This window comes from Vipera ursinii (assembly GCF_947247035.1).
Source record: "Vipera ursinii genome assembly, chromosome: 1".
NCBI classification, from domain to species: domain Eukaryota; kingdom Metazoa; phylum Chordata; class Lepidosauria; order Squamata; family Viperidae; genus Vipera; species Vipera ursinii.
The window spans coordinates 129699790-129719627 of NC_139512.1; the positions used below are offsets into that span (position 1 = coordinate 129699790).

A 19838-nucleotide genomic window follows, 5' to 3' on the forward strand; every position below is an offset into this window, starting at 1 on the left:
TAGAGTTCAAAAGTACTACAAGTTTATTTCATGCTACCTATACACAAAGAATCTGATCTAACAACAGTCAAGATGAACTGGTGCCAGATAAGTCAACAGAAGAGGGGGATGGAGCTAAGTACCTTATGGGGGGGTGTAGAGACTCCAAACTGATGGTGCATTTGACCACCACCACCCAGGCTCAGCCTGGTCATCTCCTAAAGTTTGTCCCCTTTTCCCCCGCCTCTGCCATTTCTTCCCATTTCACCTTCCATCCTTTTTGGGGACCTGCAAATAGCTCCACAGGGTGCAAGGAAAGCTGACTAGAATGGGTTTCAAGGCAGGAGGTTCATATGTTATTTTTCTCTCCTGATTTTTACGATTTTTTTTAAAATTAAACGTTGAAAAAAAATCTTATTCTTTTCTCCAAAAATGTTAAAACAAAGTAAGAGTGCTTTGTTTGCCTTCAAGCAAACATTTCAATGCTTATAGATTTTTTAAAAAAAGAACTGTTAGTAGAACCATTTTGCAAACAAACACAACCACTTGTTCGAGTTTAAAAGATTCATGGGCCAAGAGGAATAATTTTAGTTTTCAGATGAATTCACCAAATTTATACGCTTTTACAACTCAATATCTATTATCTGGATAGAAAGTTATATTACCCTGGGTCATGCAAGCAGTATAATTTAGACATTTATCAGGGAGCGGTAAACTAAAACAAATGAAGAAAAGAGCTTAAATTGAACAAATGAACTAGTGGTAACATGCTTTGTGATATGTATTTATTGAGAAACTGTGAGTAACTACAGCTGTAGTGTTCTCAAATATTCCCTCTTTGTTTAAGACACCAGAAAACATTAGCATATATTTTTAATTAAGATATACAAAAATACACCCTATTGTTTTCTTAACACATTGAAAACATGTGAAAAAAAAATGCCTTGTATGCACTAAATATTAAAATTGCCTTATAACAATGTGTGGCAAACTGGCAATGACTGTGCTTTATTATAACAAAAGTTTCTCATCCACTTAAAAAGAGGACATGCTGATAACCTCAACTAAGAGACAGCGAAAGCAGTAATAAAAAAAACCCCACAGCAAATGTGAGCAAATATTATAAATGGAATTCTGAATATCTGCATTCCAACAGGCAGACAAGCAAATACAGAACATGTAAGACCACAGTAATAAAATCAAACGTTCTAAAGATACTGTATGTATCTATATTGAAGTATACTTAATCTTCCTCTTCTGCCTTGAGAAGCTAATGCAAAATTTGTTCTCTGTGTTCTTTAATGAAGCCAATGGTTACGCTGAAAATATTTGCATCTTGCACAAAGAAGTGGAGAAAAGCCTCACAGTTGGAATGATGCATTAGGTGTAGACAGGTAATGTTAGGTGTTCTGAATGACAGCTAACTGAAAGGAAAGCAACATGGAAAAATCTGAATGTGTTAATCAGTTTGGAAGAAGGTACATATTTTTTAGCCGTCAGGTGTCTCTTTGTATCTGTTTGTGTGTGTTTACCAGGAAGTCATCAGCTTCATAAATATTGAGTTGGTGTTTGTTAGAACTGGTAGAGAACCTTGTAATCTAACTCTCCTTTCTGACTATCCAGTTTCTAGCAACTATTTCTAGTAAGAGCAAATTTCTAGTAAGAGTAATGATACAAATAAACCTGAGTTGCAGAACACAGGCACTGATGTTTCATAATATCAAAGTCTACATGTCAAAACCACAACCTTTTACTTTTTCTGATAAATAAAGTGACATATTTTCCTTTTGGCATTCAGATTAGTGCTGCAAATAGAAATATGCAATGATTTCTTTCTGTCCTTCAAAAAAAAAGCCATTCAGTACCAAATGAGCTTATGGTGAGGCAATCTCGCATGACAAAGGATTCATCTTTCACCACAGCAGGGTTAATGTAGGATTTTAGCCAACACACCAAGTGTGTTAACCAACTTGGTTGCAAATTGTACCTGCAGCTTTTTCTTATTCTTTCATTCTTGCTCTTCTGTTACCATAATGATCACAATAGCATACAACCCACTAAGAAAATCCACTGCTACAAAGAAAAATAGGGAAATTGTCTTTCATTTTCTAAACAGGATAATTACATTTATCTGCTGAATTGTCAAGCTGTTGTGCCCAGACTCAAAACTCTATTAGTTTTATTTCAGGGAAAACTGTAATAATTTACTCTAAAATTGAGGTTTTCTGATCCGAATTTACAAATAACACTCAAGGGGAAAGACACAAAATACTTTTAATGGGATACCACTGGTCTGGAAAAAAACAAAAATTGAACATGGTAACTTGTTGCAAAGATGCCTTTGAGATAATTATAATTATCTATATTTAGTGTCTGTTTGACAAGAGAAGCCAATTAGACTCCAAGGGTACATCCCATCAGGAAACTTTGTGTGTGTGACTCTTGTACTTCCAGTAGGCCCCTTGCAGGTAAATCTTTACTGCTCCAAATGTACTTCATTCATACCTATATCAAGGGTGTCACAGAACACCAAAGATGCACTTTTGCTAGCTATATCGCTTGATGAAACAATTAGTATACTTATCCAGTTCCCCTCTCCTGATCATACGTTTACAAAAGAAATGGTTGATTCTAAAAGATTAGCTTCATATGGTATGTTCACATTCGTTGTTGGGCTATGCAACTGATGCTTTAACTTAAACTAAATCCAAGCACAACAGCCAACTAAAGTGCTTGTTAATTCAAGTTAATGCCCATAAATAAAACAAACAGGTGACAGTCACACTGCTGATGAAACAAATCAAGAAACTATGACCTAATGTCACACTACATGAACATTAAAGAGTCTTCAACTGAGTGATTTTTCTCCTCTTCTGTTGATTCATTATTCTTCTTCCTCTTCCTCTTGCCCCATTGTTTCCACAATAAGTTCTGCTGTACAAGTTGATTCTCCCAAACAGTTAATTGCCTTGCAAGTGTATTTGGCATCGTCATCCCCACAAACTTCAGAAATAGTCAAAGAGCAGTTGCCATCTTCGTCATAATCAATCTGGAAGTGTCGGGATTCCTTGATAGATTGCTCATCTTTGTACCAAATCACTTCTGGGTCAGGGTAACCTGAAAAATACCAGATATCAAAGTGAAGATATTTTATTTGTAAAAATGTTTTAACTTACTTTTAAGCAATAAGTGTTGAATATATATATATATATATTCAAGTGATTGTCTATTTTATATATATATATATATATATATATATATATATATATATATATATATATATATATATATATATATATATATATATATATCTTTGGTTATTCGGGTTTTTCCCCGCGTAGAACTAAAGGTGTAGGGGCGACGTTTCGACGGAATCCCATCCGTCATCATCAGGCTGGAGGCTTCTGCTTCCTTCTTCTGGGAGAAGCATGTGGCTGTTATATAAATATAAATATAAATATAAATATAAATAGACAATCACTTGAATTTGCCATTAAAAAAACAGACTATGGTGGCCTGGGGATGTAGATGTGCATCTAGCAACTAAGTTATTTTTAACACTGAATAGTGTACAAAAAGTGCAGTTCAAACGGAGGTTTTAGAGTAAGTCCAATTCTAAGAAATTGCAGGCCACGTAAGAGGATCCTGTGCAATCTTCTTTTTTTTAATATAAATATTTTATTAATTTTCTAATTTTACAATCATGAGTACTTAATAAACGTGTTGTCTTCGTCCATTGGTAATTCAGTGGTACTTATTAACTTTCTCAGTCTAGTTCAAATACTACACCATCCAGTGCTTTCTTGGTCCTCTCTTCTTCTGGTGAAATGTATTTTTCCACACTGGGCAAATACAATTCTTGTTACTGTTAATACATATACAATTAAAGATAGACATTTTCATTACATTTTTCTGGTCTTATACATAATATCAATAGTGTCAGTTTGTAATATCTTTTCTAGCCAGAACATATCTCAGTTGTATTTTCACTTAAAATCCATTTGTTCATTCAATATCCTGTTTTTCCCACTTTTTAAAAATTTTAATTTCCCATCAGTGTTCAAAATAGCTCTATCGCTTATAATTTTCTCATAATAAATTATATTTGATTGAAGTATTTTTGGAAGAACACTCAGCCCATTTATATTCATTAAACAGCCTCCATCCTTCTCCTTCAGTTTTTCTTTTCATTTCTTGTTTGTCAATATTCAGCATTTCTCCTAACAGTTGTATCATCCATCCGATCAGCTCTTCTTCCTTATCCTCAAATGTGTTTTCTGGGTTACTAATTCCTTCTTTCTAGTCATTGTCTGCATTTGTAAGTTTAGGTTAGAAAATGGTTCTTTTATCTTATATACGTCATTTTTAGTCCCATCACGAAATAAAACAATTGTATTTCAGATTGATTTCAACATAGAAAAAATTTCTTTCTGAGATTCATTAACATTTTCTTGCTGGTATATGAAGCTGGGGGCTTCGGAGACAAGTGTTAAAGATGGTTTTTTACCATTTGTGGCTAAGTATGGAACACACATTTTGTTTTTGTATGTAGTCTTTATAGTCCAATAGGGTCTCCAACACAGATAAGCAGCCCAAGAGTTTTTTCCCCCCTGCAGTCTGTAAAGTGAAAGTTTCCAAGAACAACGAAGAGTCTTATCTAAGTCCGGGCTTCAAGCCAAGTTTCCTTTAAGCATAATAAATTGTAGTGCCTTGATTCACCATTAGATGTCATTGACACCATCTTCCAAGCCTATTTTACAGACTTTCAAATATCTTTTCTAAAAAAAAGTCTCAAAGGTACTTTTAGTCCCCAAATTTCAAAGCTATATATCTGTATTAATTCCAAATTGACCTTGTAGTTTTCTCTATTTTCCCCCAAAGCAATTAACTTGCCACTTTTCTTTTCCTGAGGAAGCGGGGCAAAAACTACTGTATCGAATGTGGAACACTGAGCCCCATCTTCCTGCATCCGTTACGCCACGATGCCTAACCGGAGGTTCTCAGGATCCTGTGGAATCTTCATAATCCAGATGCCACACTTTAAAACTCGGCTCCCTTCAAATGCTGCATAGTTTATTAACAGATATGGGCATAAACTCAGTAAAAACAAGATAACTACCATGTGAAATGTAAAGTGGATAGATGTATGGTGGCTTTAGAGTGACTATATATGGTTTTAAAATGCTAACACTGCAATTTTATACTCACTTACCTGTTACATGTGTACTCAAGATTTCAGCCAGAGTCCAACAGTGACTATTCCATGATATGTCTTAGTTGTACAATTATAGTTAGAGACTCTAATGTCAATCAATGTATACATTTGTGGGTCTCCACTTCCTGTTAGTACACAATTAATTTGAAACGGGCAGATAAACACACAACATCTTCTTTACATGGCAGCCCTCTCAAGGTATGTCAAGGTAAACCAATAACTAAAAACCAGATTTGGTCTTTGCTATATGCGGTGGCTCAATGGGTTAGGACGCTGAGCTTGTCGATCAGAAGATCAGCAGTTTGGCAAGTCGAATCCCAAGTGCCGTGTAGTTACTCGTCCCAGCTTCTGCCAACCTAGCAGTTTGAAAGCACGTAAAAATGCAAGTAGAAAAATAGGGACCACGACACTGGGAAGGTAACAGCCTTTTGCGTCTAGTCATGCCGGCCACATGACCACAGAGACGTCCTCGGACAAACGCTGGCTCTTCGTCTTTGAAATGGAGATGAGCACCGGCCCCTAGAGTTGGAAACGACTAGCACGCATGTGCGAGGGAACCTTTACCTTTACCTTATACTGAATAAAACTGTGTTTAAAATGGAATTCTATCTTGTAGCTCATCCAGAAAATGAGAATTAGAATTGGCAGATAAAATAACTCAAATTGCAAGAGGACAAAAAATACTAAAACACTAACACCAAAAGGAATGTGATAGCTGAAGATAGCTGAAGAAGAAGTCTTCTAAAATAATGAATAATACCTTCAATTTTACAGTCAAATCTAGCAGCACTGCCTTCCACAACTTCTATATCTTGAATTGTTTTAGAGAAATAGGGCTTCACATGAGACCTTTCTTCATCAACTGCTTCTAAGAGAGAGCTGGCTGTTTCATCTAGGAAAAAAAACAAGAGTTTTGCTTTATCACAGAACAATTGTCTGATAATAATTCTCACAGCCTAATAAATGACAAAGCTTGTCTTTCAGCCACAACATAGCATTTCACGGACATCTACTTTATATTATTTCCATGGTAATCATTAATGGCTGCTAATTTAGAATTCAAATAGGAATATTTTATTTCTTTTGGGAGAATACATGTGAGAAAGCACCATGGATACTGTGTACTACATACATCCATGCAGTTCAAACATCAGTTGTGGTAATAGGACAACAGCAATAGTAATAGCACTTATATACTGTTTCACAGTGCTTTACAGCCCTCTCTAAGTGAATTACAGAGTCAGCCTATTGCCCCCCAACAATCTGGGCCCTCATTTTATTGACTTCGGAAGGATGGAAGAATGAGCCAACCCTGAGTCGGTGAGGATCAAACCCCTGACAGTCAGCAGATTAGCCTGCAATACTGCATTCCAACCACTGCATCACAATGCACATATATCATAGACTTGGAAGGAGCCAAATGTTTATTGAAATTAACTTCCTGCTCAAACCAGCCCCTTGCTTAAGCAGAACTTAAATTTAAAGTATCCCAGACAGATGATTATCCATTTTTGTTTGAAAACACTCAGAGAAAGAGGATGTATCAATTATCTGTGTTCTATTGTCAAATTACTCTATACTATCATAATTAACAACAAACAAAAATCAGAATTAGAATCTCATTTCCTAAAACTTTAAACCATTATCATATCTTACACCTTAAAGCAATGAAGGACAAATTGAAGCCTTCTATATGACACTTCTTATCATGATACTTTTAAAGCACTTTCACAGTATCTTCTCGAGGCTAAACATTCCCAGTTCTTTCCACTTTTTTCATAGACCTTAATTTCTATCCCCAGATCCCCCTTGCTGCCCTTATTTAAACTTGTTCCAATGTGTGGTATGGTTGCTCAGAAAGGAACAAAATACTCAAGATTGGATCTGACAAAAAGTTATATAATGTTAATTTATTATTTCCTATTATTTGAAAGTTATATAACTGTTGATACAATCTGTTAAACTGTTAAACAACTTTTCAAAGGCATACTATAGAGATGGTTTATATTCAGTATATAATCAACTAGCATTTTGGTATCTTTTTTACAGGTGCTGCTACCAAGCTGACACTCCCCCATTCTACATTTGCATTTTTCTATTGCTTTTATGTGTGTCTCCGTTAAATTTCTTTTCCAATCTAGCACATTGGCCATTTCACCCAATTCTGTTGCTTTGGACTTCAGTTTTCATAATCTTCTGCCATTGTGCTGAAAGATGGAAAGACTATGGTATACCACTATATAGTACCTCCACTTCATATCAGAATTTCCATACCTCCAACTTCAATCTCTGCATTAACAGGGCTGGTTGGTGAACTTGAAGAGGACTTCCGTCCACTGAGGCCAGAAATCATTGCCATAGAAGACAGCCTTCCTATGGCACGAACAGCATTTCCTGTTTTCTGTAACATAACCAAGAAATGCTGATGAATTTATTCTTACTATACCTTATTTTTGACACATTTGTAAAATACGAAGCAAAAGATTGGAAAAAAAAATACAGTGGTTCTTTTTAGTGCACTGAAAGCAGACTCTAGAGATGGGGGTCCAATAAAAGTTGACCCAGCGAATAGAGGGTAACAAGTGTCCAGTAAAGATTTCAACCATAGAACTCTTGGGCAAATTGCATTATGGGCTGGCAAGGAAATCTGTGAAGCAGCTGGATTTTTAGGAATTTCTTCTCTCACAGGAACAGAGGAAGGAATGAAAATCAAAAAGGGCAGATCAATATTGAATACCTGCACAAATGAAGGAAAAAGTTACAAGCCAAGTTTCAGAATGGTGTAATCACTATGCCTCGCTTTCCCCTTTGCTACAGCCATAATAGAATATAGAAAAAAAATCTTATTAATTTGTTTAAAATAACAACAAAAAAAACCTCTGAAGTATCTCAGGAGAATTTCTTATAAGAATTGCGAAGTATAAATTTGATCAAAGCCAACATGATCATTAATCTGTTACAATTAAATTACATATATCACTAGAAGAGAATATAAGTTACATGTATTTACTTTAAGGACAGGGATTGGAATATGGCAATTTAAGAATGTCCCTCCTTTATCCTGTACAGGTAGTCCTCAACTTATGACCACCACTGAGCCCAAAATTTATGTTGCTAAGTGTGACATCTAAGTGAATTTTGCCCCATTTTATGACTTGCCACATTTGTTAAGTGAATCACTGCAGTTTTTAAAATAGTAACACGGTTATTAAGTGAATCTGGTTCCCTCATTGACTTTGCTTGTCAGAAGGTTGCAAAATGTATCACAGGACACTGCAACTGTCATAAATATGAACCAGCTGTCAATCATCTGAATGTAAATCACATGACCATGGGGATGCTGCAACGGTCATAAATGTGTAAACTGGTCATAAGTCACTTTTTTCAGTGCCGTTGTAACTTTGAACAGTCACTAAATGAACTGCTGTAAGTTGAGGACTACCTGCAAAAGATACATTGTTTTCTTAAACAAAGGGCCTTTTATTTTCATCTGTCTTCCAAATTCATGCACTTGAAGATAGAATGTACAAAGAATTCATTTCATATGTTCTTCATCGCTGTGTTTACCTGCCCCAACGATGCTGTTTCAAAAGGCAAGTGGACTTTCTTCGTTTTTTCTTGAAGACATTTCACTTCAGTTCTGAATTGAAGAAGCTTCTTGGATGAGAAGTGAAACGTTTTCAAGGAAAAACAAAGGAAGTCCAGTTGCCTTTTGAAACAGCACCCTTGGGACAGCCATGACCTGGATGACTGAGAATCTCCATAGACATATGTTACCTGCCATTTTCTTCTAGCCATGTATTTTTTCATCCTATCTTTGGAGAGTTTTTTGGCTTCCATGTGTTTGGTGTCTTTTTGCAGCCATGGATGCTGTAAGCACTGAGTACAATTCAAGCGGTCCCTATGAGTAATAGAGATAATAGCTATTATACTTACACAAATAAATCTTGGATTTTATTTAGCTTTGTATTTGACAATATGGCTCATTAGACTACAATTTTATTCAGTTGCAGTCTGTTATAGTTTGTTTCAATGTTGGGCATGGGCCTTTATTTAATAAGTACATAAAAAGTGAAAGAAATAGATATAGTATAGTTTAATTTCAATTTTTTGGTTAAATTTTTGTATGTTTACTTTACGTTTTAATTACATTTTTAATACTTGACTCATCTTTTGAAGTGTAAGATTAAAACTATTCTCAATGTCTCAGATGTTTTATTTCTAGCACTCTGTTAGACTAGAAAGTTCCTTGCTTGCTTGAGGGACAATCTTTTTACATTGGGATATGGCCACCCAGAGCCATAAGGGCCTCCAACGAGGGCTTTAAGTAAGCCATGGGATGGGTTCCAGTGATATGAATGATAGATCATTAAAAAATTAATTTTAATTCACAGAGGGATAAAAGATTTATGCCTTTGGAATAGTATGATAAAAAAATCTAAATTTAGCTCTTAAAAACCTGCTTCAAACTATTTCAATATTTCATTATTGTATTTCTTATTTCTTATTCAGATGTATTTTATTACTTTTTCATATCTTTGGAGCAATAAAAATGGCAACTACCATCTTTTTCTTGGAAACAGTCTACTTTTGTTACCTATTAACACATTATTTGTCGCTACATTTTCTCATAACTGCTGTGCAGAAGCAAAGAAATCATGTAATGAGAAAAATATCTATTATTCATTCTGGGGGGGAAATCTTATGTTATAGATTACATCATATTTTTAAATTCCTATATCATGAGTGGAAATGCAGCATTTAGCATCTCTATGCAGCTTCCAAACTTCTTTTTGTAGGCCACCCAGATTCTCTGGATTATGCTGCCAAAATTAAAGTAGGATTCATTTTGAAGCTATTTTGTAATTCCACAAATCAACAACAACAACAACATGCGGAAAAGGTGTGAGTTTCAAACATGCACACAATTGTCCCTAGAGGTTTGAAGTTTTTTTAAAAAAAAATTTTTTAGATCAGTCAATGCAAGGTCCACATATAATATCACATTCACTGAACCCTACAATTGTAAAAGTCCTTGGAGGTCTTCTAGTCCTCTTTTACCGGTCTACCATAGAGAGCGTCCTCTCGTATGGTATTGTGGTTTGGTATGCTGGTCTGACAGCCGCGGACAGGAAAGTATTACAGAGGGTAGTGAGTACAGCACAAGGCATTGTGGGCTGTTCCCTGACACCACTGGATGACATCGTCAGGGCTCGTTGCCTTGGAAGAGTGAGGAAGATTCTCAGGGATGACTCACACCCTGGACGGTATCTCTTTACTCTCCTACCATCCGATAGGAGATACAGGAGTATAGCCAGCCGTACCAACAGGCTGAAAAATAGCTTTTATCCGTGGGCTGTTAGGCTTTTAAATGGGACATAATCTTATGCACAATTGACTTGGGAGGCCGGTGTGTGGTGTAGTTGGTTCACATAGTGTGGTGGGATGGAGGGTTTGTTGTCACTGCGTGTTGTGGGGAGGGAGCACGGGGGGAGGCTCAGCTAATCTCAATGTACACATGTTGTACTTTGACAATAAAGGTTTATTTATTTATTTATTTATTTATTTATTTATTTATTTATTTAGTTCAAACCCCTGCCTAGGACTGGGATCTAAATTAAACACATTAAACTACATTTCATATGTAGTCACCCATATTAGGAATAAAATAATTAAACTACACATTGAAATAAGCATTTTTGTGGGGATGCATCTATCTGCATATTTCTATGATTGCTCTCGGTAAAACAAAAAAAAGTTTAGTTGTCCTAAATAGGTATGCTCATCGCTTGACTGCTTGTGTGGAACAATGCCAATAAATTACTAATCTGAGCAAACCTGAAATATCCAAGAAATTCTTTTCTAAATCAACTTCCCTTGATTTACAAACTATGTGGGCATCAGTGTTCAGATGGAAGGCTTATGAGGCTAGCAACTATTTAAAGCAGTAATTTAAAACTACTGGAACATAACTCTTTCCTTGACCTGCTCCTTTGCAATTCCCACACAAGCCACTGTTAGCCAAGTTGAATGCTGATACATCTGGAAAGCAATGGACTAGAATAGGAAGTGTTAAAAATATTCATACCTTATGAATCATTACAAATTTATAGGGGAGAGTTGACTTTATTGATTGCATTTATTTATTAGGGTTTACAGGCCATAGTTTGGGATTATTAGATCAGTTCCGGAAAGGCAAAGTGAACATAGGCATGGGTCTAAATTCATCATGTACATTAAATCATTGCAGAAGTACCACAATAAAGATACCTGTTACGCAATTATGCTTGGGAAAAACAGTATAAGAGGTTTCTCCAGGAGGTCCGTCATTATGCATTCATATTATTGTATGCAAACATTGTATGAATGTAATTTATATTTACTTCATATCTTTCTTTAGAAGGTTGTCTATGAAGTCTTTAGCATCATCTGATATCTCATCAAAAGCTTCGTCATCAAAGTCCCAGGTGCCTGAGGTAACATTGGCTAAAGTTTCATTGTCATTATCACCCATGAAAGGGGAAAGTCCACTGACCCTGAAATTTAAGATGAAAACAGTGAATGTTAACATTTACTTGAGAGTGTTGATACCCCCTGAAGGAATAAATTATTTTTAAAAGCATACATGGTTTGCAAATATGCAGATTCAACGATTACGTGCAAAAAGGCACAAACTTAGAAATACGTTCTCAAAAGAGTTGGGCAGCTTGATAAACCAAATATTTGCTACACTTGAAGCAGAACTGATGTCATTCTCAATAAGATCTCAATATAACTCAATACTTTAAACCGAAGAAAAGATAAGGTGGGAATGTTTTTGAAATCTATAGAAGCAGTAAACAAAATGAACAGTTCCATTATTTAGTCATTAGAGGGAGCCAGTAATCTAAAGGTCTTTTAAAAGATAATCAGCAATTTTTGTTTTGTTTTAAAGGGTACAGTATATTAGTGGAAGGGAGCTTCTGATCTAAATGCAAAATAAAAACATTAATTTAGAATGTAGAATAAATGCATGTCATTACAAGCAACCCTTGACTGAACAATGTCTATATAATAAAAGTTTGTTTTATTTGCAGAATAGTAGTCCTACTCTTACAGAATATGCAATGCAAATTTAGTTCAAAATATTGGTGAAAAAGTATGCGTGCTCTAGAATTATATGTGAAAATGTTGTTGCACGGTTTGAAAAAAAATCCAAGTTCAGTTCTACAGTATACAGTTATCACAAATGCTATTAAGCAAAAAGTACTATAGATTTCACTATTTTATTGTGTAATGTGCTTTAGGAAACTTATTGAAACAATTAGGCTGGCAAAGTAGAAAAATGACATAGTAACGAACTCTCTCTCCAACCTCAGAAACACAACTGATCAGGAAATTAATTGGAAAAGGTATCTTCTGTGAACATGTTCAAGTTTAAAAAATCCCATCCTCTCCTTCATTGATTTCTCTTTGACACTGAACAGACTTTTTCCCTGATAAGCACTGAATCTCCAACTTGCTAAGCTCACTTCATTTTAATTGAGCGCACTGCTATATTAGCTTATTAATGCATTTTCCCTAAGCCATTTTGAGTCATTTCAAGATAGAAAAGCTGGAAAACATAATAACTGCTAAACTTCATTTCAGAATATGAGTCAAAGAATGTCCCATCAATTCACTCTGGATCTATAAGACCATAGCATAAGTTACAAAGAATAAAGCTTTCAATTAATTGCTTTGAAAATAATGGTAAGAAAAACAGTATTCCTTATCTATTTTGGGAAGGAATAGAGAGTTCAAGAATGGAATCTGCTGGCATGCCTCATGGAGTATCTTCATTTTTTCCACAGATCTCTGTAACCTTGATTTTATTCAATAGTGAAACTGTATCTAATAGCAAAACAGAGCAGTATTTGTTTATGGAAACTATTTCCTTTCTGCAGTCTCATTGTCAAAATGAAAATGAACAGTAACCTTTAAGGAAAAAGTAATTTGGAGATGAAGGTATGCAGTTACTTAGAGCTAATATTGAGCTGTATATTGGAAAGGTTTTTTCAGCTACTTAGACTCAGCATCTTCTTGGTATGGTATGCATAAACTCAGGCATACCTTAAAAGTCTCTGACAATTCTACTTTTACCGGGCAATTACAAAATGATGTGTTGCCCTTTCAATAATGCCAGAATGAAATCAAGGTAGCCTCAGCTCTTCTTCCAAGATGGTATATGGAGAAACTCAAGACCTAAGAAGTAGACATATTCCTGAGCTTTCAGCTTGGTACTCTACAGAGTCCACAACAGTTGTATGAGAAGGGTCTCAGAGAGTGTGGGTACTTTTTCCCCTGGACATTCTACTCTCGTGTCAAAAGATCACTGTGCAAAATGTGCATTCTATAAAAACTCTTGATATGTATAAGTTTGTATTAGCTCAATGCAAATTGAAAAATTACACTACTCTTATTTACCAAAAAAATAGTGCTGTTTGGGGATCAGCCTGTTTTTTGCCCCCAAAGGAAAGTATTTATAATCCCTTACCCCATCTTTTCACTTATGTTTTTAGGAAATCATCCACCTTTCCTTGCACAACATAAAGGATGTGGAAAAATTAGTATGCATACTTAACTACACAAAAACTCTGGATTTTTCCCAACTGAAATAGAGTAATGCAGTTTTACTTCTTTAACCTCCCTTACTATTTGCTGACCGATAATATTTGTTTCATTATGTTTTATCCTTGAGCTCATAAGCTTAAAGTGTAAGCTTCATTATTGTTCATCCAAAAAAGCATATAATGGCTCATTACATGCTAATGTAACATCTAGATGTGATTTTCTGCTAGAAAACTGTAATCTAAAAGTTCCTCTGGAGGTAGAAAACTAATATTGGCTTCAATCATTTTAATTCGTGAATGGAAGGTCATTTCATTTTCCCTGACTAGGATCTACATTTTAGAAAAGTTTTTAGTAAGATTTCCTTTCATTCGCTGGCTCCAGGAAGGAAGTTACTTCTTCCTTTTCCATAACAAGGCCAGTCTCCCCAAAAGTTGAGAGGGTAAAGAAACATGTTTATAAATTTTATCAAGACCCTGAGGAAAAGAGATCTATCTCAGTTCAAGGGCATTGGGAATAAAGTGGATATGTCATTTAAGTGGAAACAAAATGTCTCAAGATTCAATTACTTTGCAAACTTATCAACTAGCTCTAAAACTGGGGTGTCAAACTGCTGGCTCGTGGGCCGGATGTGTCATGCCAAAACCACGCCCACCCCATTGCCGGCAATGGAAAAAAAGTCGAGATACGTCGCGACACATCACGTGACATTGCGAGTTTGACACCCCGGCTCTAAAAGAAGCATTAATGAATCTGGGCTGCAAAATTCCATTCAATCACTAGCTGGCAGAAGTAGATGTTTCTGTACTGTATACTGTCATCTAATGGACATCTATATTACTGCAGCCCAAACTTACTACCCTGCAAGACACCAAATGACACCTGATGGAAACATTCAATGCAGAGAAAATAGGAAAAAACCCTAAAGCACAGGTAATTATGAAGGAACCAGAAAAAAAATAATTATATATAAGTATAAAAAGTACTGAAAAGCACATCTGTAAAGTTGGAACGAAATATTTGCTAAATATTATTCTACAAGTATTATTTATAATCCCAACAGCACACTAATGCATATTAAGAGCTAAAATAAACTTGAGGAGAGGGCAAAACAAATGAAAGCAAAAGTCAGAAAAATAGTTTAAAATTAACAGAGACCAGAAAGAAGGGAAGCAACTAATTCAACATTGGAAAATGATGAAATATGCTATGGAATATAAATAAATCTATATCTAGATCCGTACCAATCGGGTTTCAGACCAGGGCACAGCACGGAGACGGCATTGGTCGCGCTGGTGAATGATCTCTGGCGGGCCCGAGATAGAGGTTATTCTTCTGTCCAGGTCCTATTAGATCTATCAGCGGCTTTTGATACCATCGACCATGGTATCTTACTGCGTCGTCTTGAGGGGCTGGGAGTGGGAGGCACCGTTCTGCGTTGGTTCTCCTCCTACCTCTCGGACCGTTCGCAGACGGTGTTGGCAGGAGGGCAGAGGTCAAGCCCTAGGCCTCTTAATTGTGGAGTGCCTCAGGGTTCGGTGCTCTCGCCCCTCCTGTTCAACATCTATATGAAGCCGCTGGGAGAGATCATCCGTAGCTTCGGGGTGAAATATCATCAATATGCTGATGATACCCAGCTATTCATCTCCACCCCGAACCAACCCAGTGATGCCCTTGATGTGATGTCCCGTTGTCTGGAAGCGGTACAGATTTGGATGGGAGAAAACAGGCTTCGACTCAACCCGGCCAAGACTGAGTGGCTGTACATACCGTCATCTCGTTTAGTCCAAGAGGTTCCATCTCTGACCATAGGAGGAGAGATGTTACCTCCGATTGATAAAGCACGCAATCTGGGCGTCCTCCTAGATTCACGACTCAGTTTTGAAGATCACATTGGAACCGTGGCTAGGGGGGCATTTGCCCAGATTCGTCTTATATACCAATTGCGCCCCTTTTTGGACCGAGATGCCCTACGTACAGTCACCCACGCACTCGTTACCTCCCGTATTGATTACCAACCCTATGGAATCAGCTCCCCCCTGAGCTTCGGATAGCCCAAAACCTCCAATCCTTTCGCCGCGGCCTCAAAACACACCTGTTCCACCAAGCTGACCTAGACTGACAGGCATTTTAATTAATTTATATTTAGTATTTTTAATTCATTTTTAAATTCTCTAATTTTTTATTGCACTGATGTTCTCAATTTCATTTTATCTTGATTTATGTACTTATTATATGTTTTATTGTGAGCCGCCCTGAGTCCTTCAGGAGATAGGGCGGGATATAAATCCCATCAATAAATAAATAAATAAATACTTCAGCCTATAGTAATATGAGAAAACAAAACATTAGCGTAAACTGGAAAAGGCAGACGATTTGGAAGATGTTTTTATCTAGGCCTAAGAGCCATGGTCTCCTGGTTTCAAGGTCAGTGCCTTCATCACTAAGTCAAACTTGCTCTTTAATAAATGCATTAATGAACAATAGCTGATGTCCTGCTGTGATTTAACAACAAAATACAAATTTCATACATTCAGCTTGAGGAACTGCTTTGCAGATAACAAAAGGAAAACTTTAAAGGAAAAATTAAATTTTTAAATATGAAATTGTGAATCAGGAAAGAGACATTCTCATATACATGATAATCAACACAATAATTTTGTGTATGGATGATTATTTCTAATGTCTATTGTATTATGTCTCAACAATTTCACAGAGGTTAAATGAAAATCGAACTTTTGTATCCTTGAAGTCAATAGGATTCAGACTCAGTTTATAGGTAGTTTTAGGCAACTGTAAAATTCAATTAAGACTAAATGGAATAATTTACATATTATTTATTTATTTAATTTATTTAATTTAATTTTTATACCGCCCTTCTCCCGAAGGACTCAGGGCGGTGTACAGGGAAATACAATAAAATACAATATATAAAAATTAAAAAATATTAAATACAACAGCCCAATTCAATAAATTAATACAATATTATGACTAGGATAACAACATATATCCTTCCATAAGTCTTAAAAGGACATTAACATACTACTTACAAAATGTGACCTAATTAAGTTTTTATATTCTGGGAAGTTTTTATGTTTAAAGAGCATGAATGTACATTTAAGGGGAAATAATCTCAAATAAAACAGTTCTGCTGTATATAGATATGCTTAGATTGATGTTTTCAGAAAGGTAAGGATCTAGAATGTAAGCAAACAGAATGAGATATTTTAAGTGTTTGAATCAATAAATTACTTACAAGATGTAGCAGATGACTCCTATGCTCCACATGTCCGTAGCATAGCCAATAGGTTCATAATTTATAACTTCTGGAGCCACAAATTCTGGTGTTCCAAAGAGGACCTTCAGAGAACCTGCATTTTCTAAGGTTACAGAGAAGGTTAAGCAAATTTGTAACCTGAAATCTAAGCAAATTCTCCCCAAGTTTCAGAATTAACGTAGAAAAATAATGTTAAGGCAGTCTAGGTGGAATACAGAGGCAATTAGGAAAGTGATCCTTGGCTGACTACCCAAATTTACAACATTAGTCTCTACACTCCTCTACAGTTTTATATGGAGAGTGGAATGTCAAGAAAAGATTCCTTCCGTTTTTCATGCCCCTTCCCTATACAAAATGCTTCTAATCCATTATATGTACTATTCCTGCAGAGTGTGTGAGTATGCATATGTAAATTTATCTACCCACTCACCAATACGGTAATATGAATTTGTACATATTACAGATAAAGAAGCTACAGATGTTCAGATGTTGTACAATTCCCATTGTCACTGGCATAGGCCACGTAGGCTGAATATGGAAATGGAAGTAGAAATTAAAAAAAAATACTGGAAAGTCACAGTTCCTCCATTCTCTTACATGGCTGACATTCCCAGACAAAGTTAAGAACTGCAGAAGTTGGGTTACAAAACTCTACTAGTTTAAATTATAGCAAAATATGAGAGGTTAGCTGCATTTGTTTTCTAATGGCTATAAATAAAGTTTTGTGGTTAATAAGAAAAAGTGGTTCCAAGTACCAAATAGTGGTTACAATTATTATACATTATAAAAATACACCGTACCTGACAGTTTTTAAGATAACTTAGAAATTTTACCTAATCTTCGTGCAAGTCCAAAATCAATCAGTTTGATTCTTGTACCGGTTTTGTTGACACACATAATATTTTCAGGTTTCAAGTCCAAATGGACAATGCCTTGTTTATGAATGAATTGTACACCTTCTGAAATCTGTTTCATGTATTTAATGCATTCCCTCTCAGTCAGTTCAAAGTCCTCATCAATGATTCTTTCGAAGAGCTCTCCTCCAGAAACACTAAAGCAATATAACAAAGAAAAAACAGACTTTATGGACATTTTTTACATGAAGGAAAGTCAGATCATCTAACTGATTATTCTGGAGGACTAAGATGGTGTGGGGAATAGGAACAATGTAATGTATTTAATAAATATGCTTTATTAAATGGAAATGTTTTATTGCAAAGCTATTCACATTCAGTATAGGAATTTTTAATTTTCATCACACTCTGAACCTTACTGATTTGATGTTTCACAATATTTTTTGAATTAAATATTGTTTTTACATTCTAGAACAAGTGCACAACCAAAAAACAGTTTTCTCAAAATTAAATAAACTGTCCATCAGTGCTGATAAAAAGGCTTCATTTTTAAATAATGATCTCAAAAAGTGTATAATCCAAATATATAAATTAATCATACTTCACTCAACATTCGGTACACTTACAGATAAGAATCTTAATGTAACAGCACAACCAACATATTCACTGAATTGCTGGGGTATAATTCTTGCCAAGGGCGTTTCATTCTGTAGGATCAGTTATAGAGATATCAAAATATCGTTTTACTGGTTCTCAGTAAAACGAATGATGTTAAACTTCTATTGAGGTGGGAAAAACATTTTTCCCACATATGGTATTGAACTTAAAAGAAAACAACAGCAGTGAAAACTTGGATCTGCAAATCACTTTTGCAAAAAGGAAGAGTTAATGAATCTGGCTAAGTACTGTTTACACACATTTATTTATTTATTTATTTTGTTTAATGTTTATCACTCCTCTCTGTTTATAAAATATTCAAAGACGCTGACAGCAATTGAACAAGGAATGTTAAGACTTTGTATTGGTGGTGTTTTAGGTAACAGAAGCAAAGACATTTTGGAGTCCTACTCTGAAATAGTTGTGGCATTTGTGCTCTTGCCCAAACACAACCCAGAATTGAATCGCATCAAATGGTGCCTGAACAAAAAGTATGAAGAAATTACTTTTGGACAATTTCAGTGGACAATTTCAGTTCATAAGAAAGGATGAAGACTCATTTGCTCAAACAAAGGATGTGCTACAAGGGATGACAGAGAAAGCAATTCTACTTAAGACAGTCAAACAGAGCAAATTAAGCAGATGAAAATGACTACTACAGATTATGGATAAAGAAGATACTCAGCATCACAAGAATTCAGATCCTCACAATAGAAATAGGCTCTGAGTTTGCAAAGATGAAAAAAAATCATACTGCTAAATAAGAGATGGGAAGACGGATCCTAGAAGATGCAGCTTTGTAAGAAGGTGAAGAAACAAGGTAATTGGTGTCTGATTCTCCAAGAAAACAAATTTATATTGGCTGGAACCATTAAGTACCTGATCATGAATATTACAAATAAATCTCAAAGAGTACTGATACTTATCCCTTTCTGCTAGTCCAAATAGGGACAAGTAATGCTGCCCAGAGCAGCTATAATTATAACATCATGGACTATAAAGATTGGAAGAGGTTCAGAACAATGGTACTCAAGTGATGTTCTCATCCATCCTCTCTCCCCAGAGAACAGAGCCTTAAACATCCAATTGAAAGATAAATGGAAGATTTTTGTTTTCTTGGCACATAGACTGAGTTTCTGGATGATGATTACAGGCATGAAGTGGTCTCTACAAGACAGGTACTGGACAAATACTATTTGACTGAAGTATGGCAGGTTTAATTAGAGAGACTTAAAACTGAATCCAGGAGGCTGAAAACTAAAACTCT

General features: G+C 35.6%; 1 protein-coding gene across 5 annotated transcripts in view; it reads right to left on the bottom strand.

Moving 5' to 3' along the window:
- Positions 1–19838, bottom strand: part of MYLK (myosin light chain kinase) — a 190013-nt gene continuing 170175 nt past the window's right edge. For all 5 annotated transcript variants that reach the window (XM_083377923.1, XM_083377919.1, XM_083377920.1 and 2 more), the window contains 7 exons: positions 17894–18111; positions 17040–17163; positions 11578–11730; positions 8972–9095; positions 7469–7595; positions 5955–6086; positions 1–3096 (listed from right to left, as the gene is read on the bottom strand). In XM_083377923.1, coding sequence (XP_083234049.1) covers positions 2864–3096; positions 5955–6086; positions 7469–7595; positions 8972–9095; positions 11578–11730; positions 17040–17163; positions 17894–18111 — 1111 coding nt within the window. In that variant the 3' untranslated portion in view covers positions 1–2863. The remainder of the gene's footprint in view (positions 3097–5954; positions 6087–7468; positions 7596–8971; positions 9096–11577; positions 11731–17039; positions 17164–17893; positions 18112–19838) is intronic.